This window comes from Bombus fervidus, chromosome 15 (assembly GCF_041682495.2).
Source record: "Bombus fervidus isolate BK054 chromosome 15, iyBomFerv1, whole genome shotgun sequence".
Classification (NCBI taxonomy): domain Eukaryota; kingdom Metazoa; phylum Arthropoda; class Insecta; order Hymenoptera; family Apidae; genus Bombus; species Bombus fervidus.
Genome location: NC_091531.1, coordinates 2,090,435 through 2,108,054, shown reverse-complemented (window position 1 = coordinate 2,108,054; position 17,620 = coordinate 2,090,435). Strand labels below are relative to the sequence as shown.

The 17,620-nt window shown below is 34.9% G+C and overlaps 1 protein-coding gene and 1 long non-coding RNA gene across 2 annotated transcripts; both read right to left on the bottom strand.

The window, feature by feature from the left end:
• Positions 1-2,383: 2,383 nt before the first annotated feature.
• LOC139994717 (uncharacterized) lies at positions 2,384-3,388 on the bottom strand. The gene is made up of 3 exons (XR_011801702.1): positions 3,303-3,388; positions 3,080-3,183; positions 2,384-2,990 (listed from the first exon to the last, which is right to left on the bottom strand). It is a non-coding gene; the product is annotated as an uncharacterized lncRNA (long non-coding RNA).
• On the bottom strand, positions 3,384-7,033 carry LOC139994715 (protein RRP5 homolog). The gene is made up of 4 exons (XM_072017620.1): positions 6,879-7,033; positions 6,732-6,794; positions 6,101-6,659; positions 3,384-6,030 (listed from the first exon to the last, which is right to left on the bottom strand). The coding sequence occupies exons 2-4, from the start codon at positions 6,792-6,794 to the stop codon at positions 3,674-3,676; spliced, it is 2,979 nt and encodes a 992-aa protein (XP_071873721.1). The 5' UTR covers positions 6,879-7,033; the 3' UTR covers positions 3,384-3,673.
• Between the last annotated feature and the right edge of the window lie 10,587 nt (positions 7,034-17,620).

The window sequence follows — 17,620 nt, the reverse complement described above, 5'->3', positions numbered from 1 at the left end:
CGATACGTTTAATCAATAGGTTTAAGGAATTCTTTTGTCTTTTTTTTACTCAGTCCATGTAAGAAAGTGCAATAAAGGTCGTTAAGCTCAGAACGGTGTGATAAACCTCTCCGAAGAATAAACTAATGGCTATTGTGATCCTACCTCTAAATAGAGAAATAACAACATATTATAAATCTCTTTTACTGCTAAAATTAAAACAAAATTGAAGTGTAAAAATTCGAAGATTGCAGCAGGGTTAAACTTCCCTTTAGAATGCCAAAAGTTTATCTACCAATACTACCAATACACCCCCAGTATATGGATTGGTCACCAATTTTTGATGTCTTAAAGTAAGGTTTTCAGCCTGACGCGATGGTGTTTTTTATTATAACCTAACCCCGCGTTCACGAGGTTAGAGAGTAAAAAAACGCGAGAAAGAGACGGTAAACTGGGCGCAGGAGGGAAGAAATGGAGAGTGACAGTAAGTGAGTGAGTGAGTGAGTGAGTGAGTGAGTGGTGAGTGAGTGAGAGAGAGACCGCGAGAATGGGATACGGTCGGAGGAGAGACAAGGATAGAGTGATAGGACGACAAGATGGAAAAGAAAGAGAAAGAAGACGCGTTCATTTGAACACAGTGCCTTTGACATTTTTTATGTTCCAAAGTTAAAACCTACGGACCCGTATATATATAATCGCATATTTCACAAATACGAGCCATTCTTTATAAAATAGAAAATACTCACGGGCTGTATGCCTCTTACACAAGTAGATATGGGTTTTCACTTGATTAATTCGTCCAAAGTAAATGTGTACACGATTTCACTAGAAAACGTCAGTGTTACGTAGACCAACAGTAGAATTTTAGCTAACGCTCTTACGGAGACTTTACGAAAAGAATAAGGGAAGGAGAGGTGATGCGTCGCGATACCGAAAAGCACGGGCCATAGCACGGAATTATCGGCAACGTCACACACCGTGACGAATACTCGGAATTTACGATTCGATGTGTCTGAAAGTAGTCGCTCGATGCTACGAGACTCGAGACACACGATCGTTTTACAATAGGGTTTTATATCTAGATCACGTCACGATGCTCGCTTTTACTTGAAAAATCTTTGACACGATTTGGTACGAGTGTGAATTCGCCGCCGACCGAGTTTGCTACTCGAGTTATTTACATTTTTTCCCACGCTTCCCTCTCCTAGTTTATTAAACATTTGAGACACCACGAGATTATCACCACTGATTTCGCTAACACAACGTGCAAATAATATAGCGATTACAATATGGCCGATTTCCGCATTGGCAGACGCATTCTGCGCTAACGCACAAGAAAGTACCATCTCGTTTGTCTAGGGTGAAACTTCGAAACGAATGTTGCCACTCACGGCTATAAAAGGATTTTGTTTACCAATCACGTTTATCGCGTCAAATTATTCCAATTTTAAATTGGACTATCGATCGATTCAAACTTGTCTTTAACTATCAATTCATGTAGTTCATATTAAAAAAAAAACTTTAATACTAATTATTGGATGACATATTTATAACTCCCCAGTTTCTAATCGTATTCCAATCGTAACTTGGGCAGATCTGAAGAAATGAATTGTATTGTTCTCGAAACATTGACACAAAATGAAAAAAATAATTAGAACATGTCAATTTATTTTGTTCTTTCACTTTTATTCCATGGCTTCTGAAAGTGTTGGTAGACCTTTTATGATTACCATACGCGTATTATACGAAACATTTTCAAATTTCATTGATGCTGTATTGACATCCAACTATCATAATTATATTTTTAAAATCTTAAACGATTCTGAAAATGAATGCAGAAATTATAAGATATTTAGTACAAGTACATGTACATATATTTTGCAGAGATTATAAAAATATTTAAATAAACAATCATTCATAAAATCAGTAAGTCTCAGTATTCAGTGGGACCATTTTTAATATAACACATTATACGCTTAAAATGACTATACATACTGTATATTAATTTTATACTAAATATAAGTATTTCGTTTACTCCCGGAGAGACGCGATCGCGAGGAAGCACGTCAACGGAAGTCGTAAATTCCCGTTACGATTAGACAATCGACACCACGAAATGATCGATCCCCTATTTCGGTTAGGATAATAGAGGTGGTTAAATTGAATATGACACTGATATAACAAATTACAAGTTACAGTTTATTATAACAGCTTATGTACAAACTAAATATGAGTTGCTAGAGAGTAATTGTAATTTCTGAGTTCGAGTAGAATAACGCAAGTTTGAATGGTCGAAAACGAAAGAGCAACTAACTCTCTATGAAAATGATGCTGCGAAGGAAAACTTGTGATGGGTGGATCCACGGACATCAGATGAGCTGATTCATTAAAGACAGGGTTTCGCTATGATAGTGAAAGAAATAGGCTTCGTTGGTAATTGGTTAATTTTCGAGGTTGGTGGGTGAGAAAGGGGCTAACTGTCACTGAGAGAAAGTGGCGAGTGGGAAGCATCATACGTGAGAAAACGAACTTTCCCGAATCTTCCCGTAGTAAACAGTAAACTGTTAGAAAACGAATTACTAAAGAGGTGTTTGTTGGATCTGAAGGGCCTTAGCTGGAAATTGCTAAAATTTATGATGGGTCCTTGAGGCTATTGAGAGTACGCCGTGAGGATGTGCGGACATCTGATTGCCAGCCAGCCGGCGGTATGTGGCCTGGTCTAGGTAGAGAGCCGGCCGAAGTAACAATAAGTTTACATTAAATATCCTGCAACTTTTATATATATTTTCAAATTGGCAATATAAATAGGACAATATTATCATGGTGCTAACAAAATGTTTTATATACAACACACAATATGAATATTAAAGTTTTCTGTGACTTATGTAAATACTTTACCAAGCCACTGTATATATCAATATTAACAGTATGTTTTTGCATCTGTAGCCATAAAATAGAAGTAAATTTTCAAAATATTCTTAGATATTGTGTATTAAGTTGTTGCTGACATCCTGTAAAGTAATGTGTCAAAATATTTTATTATCTTCGTTACCTCGCTTCTCTTCATATTGTATAAATATTTGCTGAACACAAACCAGACCTTTCTGAATACCACACTGCTCTTCAAACTGGATATACATTTTGAACGAGATTCTCATGCTTTTACATAGTGATGTTTAAACAAGTGCTTTCTTCAGGACATTCCTATAAATTCATTTATGAAATAAGCACTCTATGAAATTAAAAATATCAACTTTTTTAAAGTTATTATTATCGCACAACTTGTCTTCTACAGAGTATTTCTTTTCAAATGCAAACCTTACCATGCAAATGGGCATAATATTTTATTCCGAGGAACTTAATGAGATATATCGTTCTATTTTAGAATGAATAGTATAAGACAGATTTACCTACAAAATTCTTGTGCAGTCTGATTTTTTTGCTTCACAGGTTGCAGGCAATTGATCGTAAACCAGCTGGAGAAACCGGCTAAACTGGGGCAATAAGCAATGAGGTAACCCACGTGCGATTACATCACGAATCGCAAATATTATATCCACAGATGAATAGACCGTAGGCTTATCGTACCATCCATATTTCTGTGTCCAAAGTTTATGACTACATTTTACCAATGTCAGAAGCACCACGAAGACCCAACGGTCGAAGAGGTAGGTTGATTTAACTTCCCTTTGTTTTACACATTCGGTACTTCCAGTAACTTTTGAATTTTTATTTTTTTGGCAAGTACCACGTTCTCTTGGTTTTGTTTCTTCCTTTTTAAGTAATTATTATTATTCGATTTCTCTCTCACATCATACTTGTTTTCAAATGCAGATTTTATGATGCAGAGAGGCATAATATTGGATTCTTTGGAATTTAATAAGGCGTAACATTTAACTTTAGAATGAATAGTATAAGGTGTTAGATCTGGCTGTAAATCGTTTATGTGACGACGTACAGGTATCGCAGCTAAAGTTCCTTTACCAATACCTTGTAGGAATATCAAGATAAACCAATTTGTCACCATTAAGATTCTACCACGTAGCAATTTGCCGTCCGGGAATTGTATTTGCTTATTTTGTTTGGCACTTATTTTGTGCATTATTGACGATAACGTGGTCAATTCGACAAGCTCGTGTACGTAATTTATCCATATAATCGTCCCAGAAATTTTGTCCCCTATTTTTTTATTATCAGAGTAATGATTCTTAGACACTATACCTAGCAAGTTATTCTGTAATTGAACAACCAAACCATCAGCCGTAATTTTTTCAATCTTTCCAGTAACTCTCTGCCCTAATTTTACAGATGAAATTGGTCTGTTTTTGTAATATGAATTACTTGAAAGTTCTACTAATTTATTAAAATACAGGATCAATGTATCCAATGCTGCCACCATTCGACTTTTAGGATCAGATAGATCATCGTATATTTTCTTTAGCGACAATGTTAGTCCTAATTGTTGTTCTTTCTTGTTAATAGAAAATATTTTTGCCATTAAAATTTGGTTTGTGTGCAGTAGATTAAAATTACTAACGTTACTATAGGACACATATCCAAATGGCGTACATTCTGAAACTGGTAAAATTAGTCTTATACCATCTGGCTCCATATCTTTGATCGTACAAGGTATACAGTCTCCTATTTTCAGTTTCTCAAAATTCCTGTATCTTCCTTGAGTTACAATAGTCCTAGTTAAAATTAAATTAGGTACTGTAGCAAATACAAGAGCTGAAAGTGTATCACCAGGAACATATTTTGATGCCAGTAGAGCTGCAATCTCCATACAAGGTGACATGTGACCAGCTGGTAAAAATCCTGTACTAACAGTTTGTCCTTCATTTCTACTGATTCTTAAATATAACCCTTGAGTGGATGATTCTATTATTGTGCCTTCTACTTCTTCACCAATATCGAATGCTGCTTTTTCAACTTGTATGTCCTGATTAACCATTTTTACAGTTATCTCTCCCGAATCTGTGTTCACTGTTTGAACTTTTACCAAAATTGTTTGTCCAATCGAACAGTTCCAATTTACGTTAGATGTTTCCGTGTCGAGAGCAGTATGTGAAATCCAACCTTTAACATCCCCGAAGAACTTTACCAATATTCCACGCTTATGTATTTGAATGATAGTTGCGTGGTGTTTCGAGTCAATTTTCACGTCTTGTATGTTCGCTAAAATGGGCAAGTCACTCGTTATTAAAGACCTTTTCAAAGTGAGATATACTTTTTTCCGGCCTATATGAACGAACAAGACTCTTGCTTCTACTTCTTCGTCGACTTTCAGCTTGTTTAAGGCACTTAAACCTTCGTCAGATATATGATCTGGTGCAATTTGTCCATTAAATTTACCAAGTTGTACATTAACGAAACCATTCACTTTGTCAATATCTGTAATCTTTACATTTACCATGTCGCCAGGTTTAAAATCAGACAATGAAAAGTACTTCTGTTCCAGCAGCGAACGCTGCATGGTACAGAGATAAATTCCATCTAACCAGCTGTATGATAATATTCTGCATTTATGTGTAGTACCAGGTGCAAATTTTTCAATGATTTTATTATATTCAACACCTGTTCTTTTCAAGGAAACGAATCCCCGTATTCCATTCTTAGTTAATTGTAGTACTATTCCACGAGATTCTCTGAATAGAACAGTAGCTCCTTCTACAACATCTCCAGGCTTAATAGTATTGTCTCTAGATTTATCTATCGTCGAGCTAAAGTATGCAAATTTGATGGTCGGCAAAATATATAATAATGTTCCAGTAATTGTCAGACTATTTGAATATTTAGATAAGGGCTCGTCTAAATATATTTGATTTATGAATCCTATATTGTTTTCATTTAATGAAACACATAAGCCATTAGACAACACTTTCTTTATAGAAAGATCAAATTTTGTGCCTGGCATCATGCTGTCCAATGATTTAATTTCTGTTTCACAAATAGTCTTAACAAGCTTCCGTTTCAAAGTTAATGTAATCGTCGATGTATTCTCATTATTTTTAACTTCTTTAACATAGCATAGAAGCTGTTTACCTGGAACTACATAAGACTTCTTAGTAATAATCGTTAGTTTTTTTCATAAATGTATATATTATTTAAATTTACTTACACAAACATTTTTCACTGCCACTTTCCTTAGTAGGAATAAACGCTCTTACGTTTATTAAACCTGTGTCTACCAGATAACCATGATCTTCTATACTACTAATAGTACATACTATTTTTGAGCCAATATCTAAATAAGCAACATCTAAACTTTGATTTATTAGACTGGGCTCAAGAGATATCGCAATTTGCAATATCTCTTGCGATTGTATAGCTTTTACATAACATACGACGTAATCTCCATAGGTATATAACTCAGGAAGGGACTTAAATTCGTTTGTCTCAGAATCCTGTGATTTGACAAAATTTTGCAACAAATTTGTGTAACATTCATTGATATCTGTAATTTGGGCACGACCTACTAAGCCGCCTGGCAAAGATATCAGCAAATCATAGTTTGTCACTTCAGAAATACATCCTAATACCACTAATCCTTCAGATATTGTTGCATATGATAATCGTTCTGCAGTGTTGGGAACAAAATTTGGTTCCTCTTCGTCTTGTTTCTTTGCCCTCTGTTTCTCACGATTCCTTTTACCAATTTTCTCATATTTGCCAAATAACTATTAACGTACAAATATTGAATAAGTAATTTTAAGATATTAAAATATGATGGATATATGTAATAAATTTACCAAATCTGATGCTTTCCTTTCTCGAACTTCTTTTCCACCTCTTAAAAGATTTTTCGACGTCATCTATGAAAAATAATTATGTTACTATTATATACATTATAAAAAGAAAATTTACAAAATCTGTAGAAATGTATAACTATAAAGTACCGAGATAAAGTATGTAGTTGGTGGGTCGTGCTAAATGCTGAAGAAACACTCGAGTATAGTTAACAATATATATTTATTAACAAATACTCTATATGTACACTTTGCGTAAAACTCGCGATTACTATGAGCGGTTCGCGATTACAAGTTGGACTTGGACACGATAGAAGTTATGATGATGATTGCTTAAGATGTGGAGGAACTCGGGTCAACTATTACTGCTAACTACCAACTATCGACTCTGACTGCCGTCTAACGACTGACATTCCGTCACGATGATGCTGCAGAGGAAAACTATGGTGGGATATGTCTAAGGATACGAGATCATCGGATTCGTCGAGAAAGGCCTTCGTTAAGAAAGTGGGGGATATGGACGTTGAAGAAGGATACTAACCGCCCTCGAGAGAAATTTGCTAGCGGGAAGTATCATACGTGAGAAAAGCAGATTTCCCGTATTTTTCTGGAGTAGATAATAAATTAAGGAATGTTAAAACTACAACATATTTGATCTGTTTGATGGACCTTGACTACAGAAATCCTAACATTTATGGCGGGTTCTTAAGCTAGTTGAAGGTATGCAATCATCTTGTCCGAGGGATAGAGCCTGCTTTGTATTGCAAGGAACAGAAACCGTTGGAAGGTTTATTGTCGAGTGCCGCTAGTAATTGTTTCACGTAGTTCAAACGTTTCGCAAGTAAAATGATAATGATAAAGTAAATAATATTTCCGATATGATAGACTATGTAAACTTTATTACACAAAATCAGCAGTATAAGCAGTATAATATAGAGAGTATAGAAACGCCAATATACATCGCTGCTCTGACACTAGAGAGGAAAGGAGAAAGAAAAAGCAAGAGAAACGAGATATAAGAAAACGAAGATAACCGAAGTTAAAAGTATGTTTACGTTCTGTCTACAATAGAAGCTATAAGCACGATCAGAGCGGCGATAAAGACTATTAAAAATAACTTTCTTTCGGATAAGATTGGATAATTAAGTAAAAAAGATTTATTTTTCAATAAGAAAAACTGGTAATTATTTACAAAGTGGACGATTTATCTGATTTCAATAACCTTTGATTTTTTTTTTTTTTTGATACACCCGATTTCTCTCTCACACAATACTTCTTTACAAATGCAGATTTTATGATGCAGAGAGGTATACTATCGGATTCTTTGGAATTTAATAAGACGTAACATTTAACTTCAGTGTCAAGCTTTTCCTCGTTTCCCGTTATACAGGATGCCGAGTTCCCCGAAAGAGAATGTTTTCTTTTGGGGTAGAAAAATGGTTTTCCTTTTCGAAGGCCTTGCGTCGGGGTTTATTCTTTGACGACGTCCTGGCCTCGAACGTCGCAGTCGTCGAAACTTTCTTCGTGGCTATGAGCCGCTATGAGTAGGAATTTCAAGGGAGCACTTGGTCAATAGATCCTGTGTGGTCAATGCACCATCAATGTACAATCGAAGATACTGAGAACAATAGTCAACGCCCCATGGTATGTCAGAGACGAGGATATACGTAAAGACTTAACAATACCAACGGTCAGAGAAGAAATCGGCTTGTACGCAGAAAAATACAAGGAAAGGACGGCAACACATCCAAACCAGCTAGCTGCTGAAGCGAACAAAACTCATAGAAAGAAGACTAAAAAGAAAACACCCTACTGACCTCACTAAAGAAATGAAATAGTCAAACTCGAAGATGGTATCCCGCTGGGGGTAGCCATCCACATGTTATATAGCAATTAAACTAGAAAAATTTACCGAATGTCCAGCTGGACAAGTTGTAAAGTATAAATTAAATAATAATAATTAAAAAATAAACAGTATGCATTTGTCACGACCGGCATACTTCAAACCCGATGAACTGATAACGGAGATAAAGATGTGGCGGCACTCGGCGACTAAGTATATCGCCGAAGTGCCTAATGAGTCACCAGTATTCCAACGGTTCTTCCGTCGAATGTTCGAAACGAAGGCGTGCGTGGCAACGGTCAAGGACGCCTAACGAACGCGTGGATAGTGGGGATATTGTGGGATGACAGAGAAAAAAGAAACAGATCCGATCGAAAGTCAAATTGTAAGAGCTTCAGTCTCGGAAAGTCACGACTGGAGTTCAGAAGTAAATTGTAGTTAGTGTAAACCAAGTGTTAAGAAATAAATTCTCTCTTTTTTATTTTACGTGACACATTGTTCGCTTCAAACTTCTTCATAAGAGCACGTCAGTCGAGAGTACGCACCATATCTGAGCGTGCTGTTAATTTAAGCGTTATCCTTTGTATTTCCCGAAGGAATTGCGTTACTCTATGGAACTGTTACATCAGAACACTTTAAAAAATATGTATGTTTATTTTCATTTATTAGTCGTTAAAATATTAATGCGGAAAAAGAAGATAAAGTATTCTGAAAAATAGAATAATTATTCCATACTTTCAAATACAAGTATCTGCATTTAAAATTTGTAGCATAAATATGAAGTAATATACAGAAATAGAGAAAAAATTTTCTTTCTTTGTTCAACTGTGAGAAAAAACGTCATTGTTTATGCAGACAAATTAATAAATTTTTCATCTTGCTTGTTTGCAGCTAGTTCTTGTCGTTACATATCTCATTTTTTCCGCAGTTTAACGACAAGATTATAGAAATGTTTTTTTTTATTTTTATTTATAATTTGCTTTTTCTTCTTTATAGTTACAAAAATTTACTTTTTTGTTATTTTTTTTATAATTTGTCGATTATCATCCACGGTTCAACACTATGGAAACAAATTCAACACTGGAATGCTATGAAGAATAAGATTAGACATTTGGTACTATGCAGCCTTTTCACTAGTCAACAGATACCTTTGTCACGTAGAAGATATAGAAAATCGTGAAATTAATAGATTATCGGTTGTTTCCTTAATTACTAATCAATTATTCTGAATTATTTCACGTTTATTATTAGTTTGAACGTTTCACAATTAAAGTGAAATATTGAGACTTTAGATATGATAATCTATGTAAAATTGTTCAGAATACTATAACAGAGTGTGTGGAGTGCTGATTTTGGGAAGATTTATAGACTAAGGTTTGGTCCCTCTGGAAGGGTTGTCCCTGGGTATCTGTCAGAAATGGCTATCCTCTTTCTATCTTCTAGGCCTGGGACACTATCTGGTTATTGTCTAGATGGCCGTGGCCTCCAAAATGTCACCTTCACGCTGAACAAAAATCACAACGGTGTCAAACCATTTCTAACATCTCACGTCTCCGTATCCATTGCAGTAAAGCTTCCCGAGTTACAGCTTTCAACTTTTGACGCATACTTCGAAAATTGGATCCCATTCCACGACAATTGACTGTCAACATTGTATATCAATAATCAACCGGAATGGAAATTTTTTTCCCATTCAAAAATTAGAATATTTTGGATCGGCTTCGTTCGTGTAGGATGAGAGGGGAAGTACATTATAGCGCGGCTGTGGCGTACGCGTGAACCGTTAAGAAGCGAAGAAACAATGCATATATACACTGCATACACACACGGCCGGCCATAAGCACTACGACATTTATTGACGTTTAATACAGAAACGTTTAATACTTGTTATAATTACTAATAAATATGACAAATAGCTGTACTATTACTTATGTCCGTTTTATCATGCAAACCAATTTTCTTTCCAAATTCTTTTACATAATTAACTATCGTGGGCAAAACACGCAATTTAAAATAAAAGGCGTACTATTTCGTTTTGTTGAACCAAAGGAAACGATTGGCTCGCATTTCAGCAGAAACTTTTTTATAATGAATATATTTATAAATTAAATACGTGTACAAAATTCACATTTAGAAAAGACCTATTGAAAAACAAAATCTTTGTAACTATATTTTGTTTTCAATTAAGCGTGTATTAGTGAGAGTAAATAATTTTTATTTATTCGTTAACATAAACATTTATATCGCTTTATATTATAATTGTTTACAAGGTTGATATTGGTTAATATGTTTTTCTACTAACATATGTACCTGCAGGATAATCCAAAATAATAGTAAGAATTTTAATGACATTTTATAATTAATGTGTAGATATTTATTATTCATTGTTTGACATTAGAAGAGGTAGTACTTATTTTTAGAACACTTGTAAAATGCCGAAGAATGAGAGGACACTAGCAGCGAGTCAATACCAGTCAGCTAGAAACATTTACCGAATGTCCAGCTGGACAAATTGTAAAGTACAAATTAGATAAATAAAAAAAAAAAAAAAAAAAAACAATAATGCTCTTCTAATCAGTTGTTTGTTGAGAATCGACGGTATAGAGTATTTGTCGTAATTAAATTTCTACGTGGTAATATCAAACCTATTTTTTAAATATATTCAATGAAATGTGTCGTGAAAATCGCAGTCCGCACAGATGGTAATCTATTCAAATATTTTTAATTCATAAAGTTAATAGATCTAGCGTTACATATTACAAGGTGCACAGTATACTAACATTTCCTTACGCGAAGCTAAACTATTCTTTTTTCGTGGTAGAGCTAATGTATTTGCCAAACAAAATCTCTTCAAATGTAGCTCTCTTAAAGATTTAACTTTAAGCCAAAATCTTGATTAGCGATAATATACATAGTTTACTTTATTTTCTAGCTAAAGAGCGAAACGCTTTCTTTGAATTGACAACAATACAGAGAGTCAGTTGGTATTCGTCATTCATTCGGTAATGATTGTCAATCATCCAATAGTTAATATTCATCAACCGTACATAGTCAGTCATACAGTTATAATCAATCAAATAGTTAATTCAGGAGTTATTCTTCAGTCAAGAACAAGTTAATTAAAATTTCGTAATTATAAATCACGCCGATTAATGAGTTGAAATTAGTTTGTCAGGGTTCAGTTAACTGACAGTTTTGTATACTTAATCAGTATTAAGTGCGATTGACATTACACGTAATATTCATTACGCGATATTACAAACGCGATATTCATCAATAAGTGACATTAAATTTTTGATGGCTGTGGTGGGATGCGCTTTTCGCAGAGGATTAAAGTTACTACGAGTATTGTAATAACGTAAACGAGAAATATGTCGGTCACACGAGAAACATTGAACGAAGACACGATCGTGACATTAAATTTTTGTAACCTAATATGTTTTGTAATATAAATTAACATAATACAGATACCGATTCAGTGCTTAACGAAACATAGTACGTATTCATTTTTTGTTGTAACACATTATTTAATATTCCATCTTGCGATGTTGGTTTGGGTGAAAAGTTGGCTGATTCCTCCAACTGTAATGCTTTAGTAATATTTTTCATTAATTCTACCTTTCCGAACGCTGTTCTAACTTATATACATTTTTTTCTTTTTTGTAATTATTTATTTGGATTTTACAATTTGTCCAGAAGGACATTTGGTAAAGTATTATATCTAGGTGGAAGTGAATAAAAAAAACAAAATAAAATATAGCATGTGGGTGGCTACCCCCAGCGGGGTACCATCTTCGTGTTTGCTAGGTTATATCCTTTGTGAGGTCTGTTGGGTGTTTCCTTTTTAATCTTCTTTCAATGTTTGTTGTGTTGATCGTTTCTGCTGCCAGCCGGTTTGGGTGCGTTGCTATTCTTTCTCTGTACCTAGTTGCGAGTCTGTTAATCACCTCCTTGACCGTTGGTATTCCCAGGTCTTTCTGGTATGTCCTCGTTTCTAACGTACCATGGGGCGTTTAAAATGGTTCTGAGTATTTTTGCTTGCATTGTTTCAATTTTGGTTATATGGCTCATCGCTGCTGTTCCCCATAGCGGGATTCCGTAGGTCCAGATTGGTTTTACGATTGATTTGTATATTCTTAATTTGTTTTCAGTGCTTAATTTGGATTTTCGACTTGTTAGCCAGTGCATTTGTCTCCTCGCTGTCTGTATTTTGTCTATTATTGCTTTAATATGCTGTTTCCACGTGAGTTGTGTATCTATGTGTAGTCCTAGGTATTTGACTTGCCTAGTTTGTATTATTTGCGTGCCGTTCAGGAAGATGTTTGGTGGTATCTGTTTTCGCAGTGTGAATGTGATGTGGTTGCATTTATTAGGGTTAGTTTTGATTTGTTTAGCTTGTAGCCACTTTTCTATTTTTGTGATATGTTTTTGTAATATTGCGATTGCTGTTACTGGGTTAGTGTGCCTGACTAGTACAGCTGTGTCGTCCGCGAATGTCAGTATTTTGCTATTTGTAGTTGTTGGTATGTTGGCCGTGTAGAGTGTGTATAGTATTGGTCCTAAGACGCTTCCTTGCGGGACCCCTGCCTTGATGTCTTTGACTTCTGAGTATGCGTCTTTGATTTTTATTACGAAGGTTCTGTTGCTTAGATATGATTTTATTAATTGGTATATTTGCTCCGGGAATTGTTTCTTGATTGTTTGTAGTAGTCTTTCGTGGTTTACTTTATCGAAAGCTTTTTCTATGTCCATGAAGAGGGCTGTGCAATATTGTTTGTTTTCGAGTGTTGTTATTATTTCATTGACAAGCCTGTGCAGGACATATCCCATGACTGCCATTTTCACATGTTCTTGCGAGGGCGGGTTCAGAGTAAAATGGATAACCCTGTATTTATACTGCCACTCCAGTTATTCTTCTCGTTCAAAATACAAATAACAAATAAATCTCTGTTGGTACTGTTAATTTTATTTGATGTATGTGGAATCAAAGAAACGCGTGGGTAAATTGTAAGGTAATGTAAGTATATATATATTGTGAATATTAAAGTACAAAGTTTGGAATACAATGTAAGCTGGTCCAGATCCGCAGTTCTTCAATTTTAAATGGGAAAAATCTGAAAATGTGTCCCACAACTTGTCGAAGTTGGAACTGATAGCGGCGAAGATGAAAGCCCTTGGAAGTGAAATTGCCGAGAGAATGCTGATAACACGTATTTTATCGGCGTTACCAAGCAAATTTGACCATTTTCACAGTGCGTGGGATTCAATGGAAGAAGAAAAGAAGACCCTAGACAAGCTTAGTATGAGACTGATGACAGAAGAAATCAGATGGAAGAAAGTCTCAGGGTAACATTGCTAGCGTGCGGATCTGGACCAGCTTACATTGTATTCCACACTTTGTACTTTAATATTCACAATATATATATATACTTATAATACCTTACAATTTATCCACGCGTTTCTTTAATTCCACATACATCAAATAACCTTAAAAGTTACATTCCCTGAAATTGTGATGGTTCATAAACTGTACCTTTATTCTTTATAATAAGCCATTTATGTACTTTATTTTTACGAGTCATTGCAGGAAATAAATAGAAATCGTCAAGAAACAAGATTACAACTGTGCGCCTATATATTATATATATATATATATATCGGGTTTGAGTTGTTGGGGCTTGGGTTATGGGCGTGTAGAGAATCTTCGCCTGGGTTGTTCATTGTTGTTGCACAATCAAGACAGCGTTTATTATCACGGATACAGATGAAATAAGATCGACCAGTGACCGCGGTAACTAGACGCTAATGGCAATGACCTTAGGTTCGATATAGCGAATCCACGGTCCACGGGCTCACTCTTTGTTAAACTCAGAATAGAATTCTATGCACAAAAGTAACGTTCGCTATGACGCTCAGTATATTGCTCTCTAGACGATGTGTCAGTCACCAAGGAGATCACAAGAATAATTGACTGATGGAAACTTTCCTCTCCTTACGATTGCGTTAGCTTTGTTGAACGTTGCCCCGGGATACCAACAAAACTGCAGCCACCGTTGCTAGGCAGACCCGCGTAGCTGCGACATTGCTCTTGCCCGGAGTTTGATTGTTAACACAACGTGTGTCTCATAATATTGGTATTTTTCTGTTAGGTGGAACGTTCATCCCGTGAAAGCGGCTACGCTCGGCGACTGGTTGTCGCCTCGAGCCTAAGCTCATTGTCTCAAGTTTCGAATGACTGTGTCTGGGTTATTTTGTGAATGCTATTGAGGTTTTTCCAAGTAATTTCAACGGGTGACCCCGTTGTCCTTTCATCTCCGACATATATATATATGTAATATCGTTAATTTTGGGATAATTCAGGGATCGATTCTGAAGTCTGAAAATCGAGTTTTTTTTATTATGAACGTAATTAGATAAAATACAAAAATAAACAACAATTGATATCCGTCTATAACAATAAATAACAATAAATAACATAGACGAGAAATAACAAGTTTTGTACAATGTTTACCTGAATATCGAGAATCGATTTTCAACGTCCTGAGCTACCGATCTTTCTTCGTCAGTCTTCAAAATTTTAAATAGCTATTCTGTAATCTTGTTTGCTTCTAATGTTACTCTCTGTCCGTCCGTTTGGGAAAATGCGTGCTTCTCAAAAATGGTTGTCCGTAAAACATAAGAGGGTCGCTCTGTCCGTGAAACAAAGAATGTCGTGCTACCCGTAAAACAAAACGAGTCCCTATCCCACGTGAACTCTAGGGAGTTTACATATATATTTTGAATTTGTTAACTAGTCGAAATTCGAAACTCGGCGTAATAATAAACTAAAAATTTACAAAACGATCATAAAACCAATTTGTACGTACGGAATACCACTATGGGGGCAGCAGCAATGATCTACATGACTAAACTAAAGTTGCTACGACCAACAATAATCAGAACAATAGTTAGCGCCGCATGGTATGTTAAAAATGAGGATTTACGTAAAGACTTAAAAATACCAATGGTCAAGGAAGAAATCGACAGATGTACAAATAGATACAAAGAAGGAATTGCAACGCATCCAAACCAGCTGGCTGAAGCGTAAAATACCCATGTCGAAAGAAGACTAAAAAGAAAAGCCTACCCTATACAGCCCGTAACCGTTTGCGTTTATCAATCTATGAATTACATTTATGATTTTACAATCCGCAGGAAAGTAATAGTACACTCAATATTCTGGTTTACGGCTGGAGACAAATAAGAAATATATATATTCTATACAACACATCTCATTGAATATACGGAAAATCATTAGTAGAACATAGGTTATGAAAACACATTTTAATTCATGAATATGTTATGAAAATTATGTAAGAAAATATAAATAAAAGACAATGCGAAATATCATGCAAAATATGTCGTGCAGCGAATAAATTAATCATTATTTATAATATTTCATATCTTATTTCCCTTGTAAAATATTTATTATGTTTCGACGTACTCAATTCTTTAATAGTTTTATATTAAATTGTTATTATCCCATAACTTTATAATTTGATTCCTCTACTGTTTGAAATTGACTGACTCCTGGGAAATTCTTTTGACTAAATTTATAATTTAATTTTCATAATTTATAGCTTATATATTTTTACATATTTATTATATAATTTATTAAATATTTTATAATTTATATAAATATTAATTCATAGCTTGAATATTTTTAGAAAAATAATAGTTTCAATGTATTCAATTGTGTCAACCGAAGCACTATCGTGTTCAACAAATCAATCTTTTCGTACAACATGACTAATATGCTTTTCTAATCCTCAACATACTACATTGATATATATAAATATATAAACAATAAAACTGAGAAATAGCTGTTTATGAGTCAAGTCAATTATGATTATTCGAGATTTATGACAGTGGGCTCGGGCTCGAAGTGACATAATGGGTCACTGAACGTAGCCACGGTCACGGGAGGGACGTGTACCTAACAGAGGTATAAAGTAATTAAATAACTCTCCTTAAAAACAGGAATTGACCTGAGGAATACGGAGAGGAGTATATAAGAGCAGTTACACTTTGACTGAAATTCAATTCGATAAGTTCGACTAGTACAGAGAACGCTTGTCATCCCGTTGACCGTGTATTCGTTATCGAACCTAAATTCATCGTCATAGATATCACGATCACTTACTCATCGACATCATTTGTTAACGTTTGTAATACATTCCCATAAATAAAATTCATCTAATACAAGACAACTATGGACAATTCCCAGCAAGACTCATTACACGCCCCGTTTTCCAAGGAGATCACGACATATATATATGATATAGGTGATATATATTCCCGTTTCAAGTTTATCACAAGAAGTTCCTTTTTTCTTAAGTTAAGATTACAATAAGTATCTTGAATCTATTCTTCTGTCTTAATAGTGGAAATACCTAATGGAAGAAGTAGTGTGCAATACATTATAATATGCTCAAATATAGCAAGACCTGCTAAGAGAACCTGCGTCATAGCTAGCTTGATCCTTCTGGTTCTTTATTTCGAGTTTGTTTTCGCCTGTTAGATTAACCAGTTCTTTGTGTTCTATCAGCCTTCTATTCCCTTTGCACCTACTTATAGCTTATTAGTTCAATGCTTCACCCGCAGGCACAAAATCTAACTGATTTTCAGCAAGCATGTTTGTTCGAAAGTCTTATCACTTCACGGAAAATGATAAGTGACTTCAATATGGATTGTCATTCGCCACTCGTTTATGAAGTAAATCTAAGAGACGGCAATTCTGGTGTAGTTTCCTTCAAGTATCATCATTTCGAATATATTTCTGTTAGAGCGTGTACATATTTCGTGAAATTTTTTATATCTAAGTTTACTACAGCAACGCAGTGCCATGTTTGATTACTTAGTCTAAAAACTAAACGTTTCACAAAACTGTCTGTGTTTAAAATTTGGCAGCATTCCCACTTCATAAAAACGTTCTCGATGTCCAGAACAATATACTCCATGTATTTTAAGGGAGTTTCTTTGAGACCGTTGTTCCAATAGACTCAAATCT